General features: G+C 37.3%; 1 protein-coding gene across 1 annotated transcript in view; it reads left to right on the forward strand.

Moving 5' to 3' along the window:
* LOC113233225 (nuclear pore complex protein Nup205) overlaps nucleotides 1–4,997 on the forward strand; it is a 51,474-nt gene that overhangs the window by 44,670 nt on the left and 1,807 nt on the right. Inside the window, exons 27-28 of the mRNA XM_026468263.1 lie at nucleotides 694–934; nucleotides 1,501–1,713. Coding sequence (XP_026324048.1) covers nucleotides 694–934; nucleotides 1,501–1,713 — 454 coding nt within the window. The remainder of the gene's footprint in view (nucleotides 1–693; nucleotides 935–1,500; nucleotides 1,714–4,997) is intronic.

A 4,997-nucleotide genomic window follows, 5' to 3' on the forward strand; every position in this document is an offset into this window, starting at 1 on the left:
ACCGAGCATAATATGACACATGCTATGTAGGTATGCATACACAACAGGGTCACACTTAATGTACTTACAAATTTGAGCGTTTTCTTAGTATGGACATACCCATTTCGTCATCAATGCGGATAATATTTCTTTTTTTTTTTCAGTGTTTATTTTCTAAACAGTCCAAAATATAGGTTGCCTCATGTTTATTTTTTAAATGGCTAAAGTATTTAAATACGTAAATACCTATAAAATCACGTTGCGGTACAGGGTTAGTCGGGTGTTTAGTAGTAGTAGTAGAGAAACAGATTTCTTATAGAAGGAGTACGGTAAAGAAGTCGTTAAAAAAAATCAAAACAAAGGTCCACTGTTTCGTTGCGTGTCTTAGTTTGCATAGCGTCTGACACGGTTTCCTGGAATCGATTCGAATCCAGCCAGAACCGAAGGAATATTTTCTAAGTTTCTATCCTTGTATTAGTAATTATAACAACCTAGTGGAGTAATTTCACAAAAAATAACTGAATATCATGCTGGTGAAACGTCCTGACGTTCAATAAATTTAATTAACACATATTTACATCCAAAGCTTCGGTGTAATAAAACTGCCAATCGCGCAGTTATTCTTTATTAGTAAATGTGGATAAATTTTGAACTTTAAACGCTGTGTAGAATGATATAACTTAAAAGCGAACGTTTCTTCTTTTTCTCCTATAGATCGTATGCAATCTCCTGACGTACGCCCGTAATATTCTGGAACGTGACGGGTCTCGAGTGCTGTTCCGGCCAAGTCTCGCCCCGAGCGGCAACGACCACGATACGACGACGGCCGACGGCCCGCACTGCGGTGCCATCTTGCGGCTATTACAGCACGCCACGGCGCGTGCGCACTTACTCGCGAAGTTGCTGGCTACTGCGCAGCATCAGTTAACCAATGTGCCTACCTTGACTTCGGACGGTAAGTGTCATCCGTTAGACGCAGCCACGAGTTGAGCGAAAGTGGTTAAAAACTAAATTAATGTTTTAAGGAACAATTAATTGAAATCTATTTTTTAATAAAAGAACGGCTAATGCTAAACGATTTATTTTGAGATTTACGTTTAGGGTGAGGACAGACAGAGTTGTGAGTCGCTTTATTTGAATTGCCTAATCTACGTTGCATTTGGTTTCATATTTGCGTCCGATTTGTGTCTCACGGCGACGCAAAATGAGCTGTCTGCTGACGCGTAATTATGACTGAATTTCGATCGCATCCTGTCACAGACTGGTGCGGGTGGAAGAAGGAGTGAGGGAAGTGGTCACTTTGGTATTAGATGCAACTAAATAAAATAGTTTGGTCTGACAACTCACAGAATTACGCTCGTCTGGCCCCACCCTTCGTAATACGGAAAGGTTTATGTTTCCGTCTCGAGCAGAAATTAAAAAGCTGCTTCACGTCATTTATAGTAACAAAGGATCTTATTGCTCTTAACTAAAGAACACCCACATTTCCCAATAGTACTTAATGTATTTCAAATGTTACAGACTTGAAAAAGCTCCTTCCCCAAGACACGGCTCCCACGTCACCCGTAGAGACGCGTGCGCAAGTGGTGACCCTGCTGCGAGAGCGCGTGCACTTACGCAGACTCGAGCTGCAATACTGCGAGCATTGCGTCGAGGCGGCATTGTACCTCGTGTGGGCACACGTGCACGTCTACTTGAGGGCCAGCGTGGTCATCAACAACGTCAATGACACGAGTAAGCTACTTGTTACAAATTTGCTTCAATTTACGGGCTGTTACTTTAAGCACGGATCAATAGCTCGAGGGGATTGCTAGTCACAGAACATCACAGAACAATAAATACAGTAGAAGTCGTTAATTAGAGTCCGACACGTGCCAGCTATAGGTCTCGAAAGACTTATCTGAGTTCAGTCGGCCATTTGCGCTTTGTATGGTATGGTTGTGTCCATTGATTTAGTATATCCATAGGTTGGCCCTGATGTATTGGAGACGAGACCAAAACAAAAATACATCTGTGTGCATGTGTGCAAGATAAATAGTGTTGCGCCATCCACTGATTTAACTTTAATATCGATTAACATATTACACCGGCATTTCACTTCGTCGTATTCACCAATATGTCTTATCATTTATTATATATATATTATTATTCATTAATTATCTAAATTAATTAATGATTCAATACAAAATTAAGAAAGCTACTATCACCTTTTGGCAGTGCCATAGGATGGTAGGTAAACAATGGGGACTTTCACCCAAGATAACACTATGGCTCTACAAAACGGTGATAAGACCCATGATCAGTTACGGCGCAATAGTATGGTGGCCAGGAACCAAGCTGACGACTGCAACCAACAAGCTGGACAAATTCCAAAGACTAGCCTGCATGGCGACGATTGGCTGCATGAGGACAACTCCAACTGCGGCCCTCGAAGCGATGCTGGACCAACAATTTGCTTTCTCACTGATTTAGACTTCGACGTGACAAATAAGTCGTTTGTATGCTGCTGTGAATTGCCTGGCTGTTGGATTATTATTAAAACCTCCTTAGCACGTACTGCACTGAAAAATGTTTCCAAGTGATCTTGCGATAATTTATAAGTTGGAAGAAACTTTAATTTTTCTGACTCTATCAAATCAACATAAAGACACTTCAAAGCCATTGTATTAGACAAAAACCCGATGAAGCCAATTTTTTTACGACTCTATCAAGGATTTACAGTTGTATTTTAAATTATGGATATATCCACAGACTTTGCCACATTCAGCTATATTTATTTCAAAATTATTTTTTCTTCTTATTAGTCCAGTAGGTTTGGAGTAAATTGGCTGTGACGGACAGACGGACAGATGGACACACGAGTGATCCTATACGAGTATCGTATTTCGGAACAGAACAGAACTCTAACAACAATAAATCGCTGATTTGTTGTTGACGAGAGTAGTACTACACAAAAATCCATTAATAGTAAGACATACCCGCATGAATAATGTGGGTACAGAACCAGAACGTAGCTTTACTCTTTGCTTGCCTCTAAAGGAAAGGCATTTTTCCTCAAAGTGTTTGCTGCATATTTTTGAAAACTTTTTGGGAACCCAGTCTTCTCTCTTTAGCATTATAAGCCATTTCTGTCGTACTTCAATGTTTTGAGAAAATCTGAATCAACAAAATAATTGACATAAAAAAAAAATGGGTGCCTCAACTACGCTATTAAAAGAAATTTTCGTTTTAATGTAGACAAAAAATAATGCACTAATGCAATATTAATTAAATATAAAGTACTAAAACCAGAAATTTCTGATTCAATAATATTAAGTATGAAGATGATTTCGGCTGTATGCAAGCCACGCCTTTGCCTTTCTTTTTTTCAGTTAATGACATCTCGATAACATATTATCGATTGCGTCAATCTCTATGAAAGTGGGGTTATGAATTTCAGAAATTCACGTATTTGATATATTTTTTAATTGAATTCGTATACATTTGGGTTATTAATGCACTTGAATGGTATAATTTTATGGATATATTTATGTAAAAAACTTTTGTGGTAGTGCTTTTAGACAGCTAAAAATTTAAATAGTACTTACATGTGAAATGTACAATTCTGCGAGTTTTCCTTTTTAGATGAGTTACATCCGGGCACTGAACACGTTACCATGACTAATAAACGTCCGTTTAACACTATTTCACATTTTATAACCAATTATTTTTCAAAAATAAACGAAATTTGTTTCGTTGTCGGCTGACCCTAGGTTCATACAGGCTCATAGCGTATAATGAAGTGGTCTCGTCTCGCCCTAACATACGTGTATACTAACGCTCTTTCACTTGCATTGCCAATCTATGGGTACCATGTATACTAAATCTATGGTTGTGTCATTCTTTCGTGCAAATTCTCTAAAATTTTAAATAAATACCTTATTCTGCTGTTTTCGAGTGCAAAAACGATAGCTGCTCCAAAAATATTACCCGTGGTGGTATTTGACATCATCGAAAATTCTTATTTTTATAAATTTTCAGTTTTCTGTTTATCGAAATAATTTTTTTGTTACAACAAACGATAGTAAAGCTTTTACCCCTGCAATATGGTCGCTTCTTTTTTGGAGAACTAAATTAATAACGCCAATTCGTCGTCGTTCAGCAATTAATCTCTAGATGGCAGCACATTGATTGAAATTTCAATATAATATCAAAACGTCGTAATTTGCAATAATAGGTATTGAAATTTCAACGATATGCCAACAGGATAAAGTTAAAATATTATTTTTAAAGAAACTATGACTAATCAATATCAAGATTTTGTAGTGTTTCAAGAGTTTGCGAGTTTTGGCGACATCGTATTCGATGTAATAGTAATCGAAGCTTAAGGCATTTCCATTGTTTTTTTCTTCCGTCATCTCCACACTTAAGGCCCATTTAGATGGAGAGAGTTTCTCGTCTCGAAGATACGATTATCGAAAGAATTATAAAAAAAAATTCCTCATCTAAACATTCGCGATTATCGCCTCGCCTTTCAATATTGAACGTCTTCGTGTAAACAGAACTTGAAAGCAAAAATCGTATTTCGAGTTTTTGTGCCAGCCATTTCTACCATGAGTACAGTGCGCGAGGGTGTTAAGATGATCACTGCTTTTCTAAGACAAGAATTAAGGAAGCGAAAAGGAAAAAAAAGGGTTAAGAAATGTTATAAAATTTAAAAGAAAAAAAAAAAGTATTTCTATACAGTGCAATGAACTTAATATTATCGCAGTTCCAAATTTCAATGATTTTTGCATCATTTTGATATATTCATAGACAATACCGCAGTAATTACTGAACTCGAATGGCAATTCTCTCACTTAAAACGGTTCGAACCGATTTGTACGATAATCGTATGAACATGAAAAAATGTCATACGAGATTGTGTTTAGACAAGTCGAAAACTCGTAAGCAAGAATCTCTATACTACATATTTCTCCGTGTAAACAGTCGTTAAGTTGCTTGCGAATCTCGTATGACATAATCGTAGGCGAGATTTT

This window comes from Hyposmocoma kahamanoa, unplaced genomic scaffold, assembly GCF_003589595.1.
Source record: "Hyposmocoma kahamanoa isolate Upper Pololo Valley unplaced genomic scaffold, ASM358959v1 78, whole genome shotgun sequence".
In the NCBI taxonomy this organism is placed as follows: Eukaryota; Metazoa; Arthropoda; class Insecta; order Lepidoptera; family Cosmopterigidae; genus Hyposmocoma; species Hyposmocoma kahamanoa.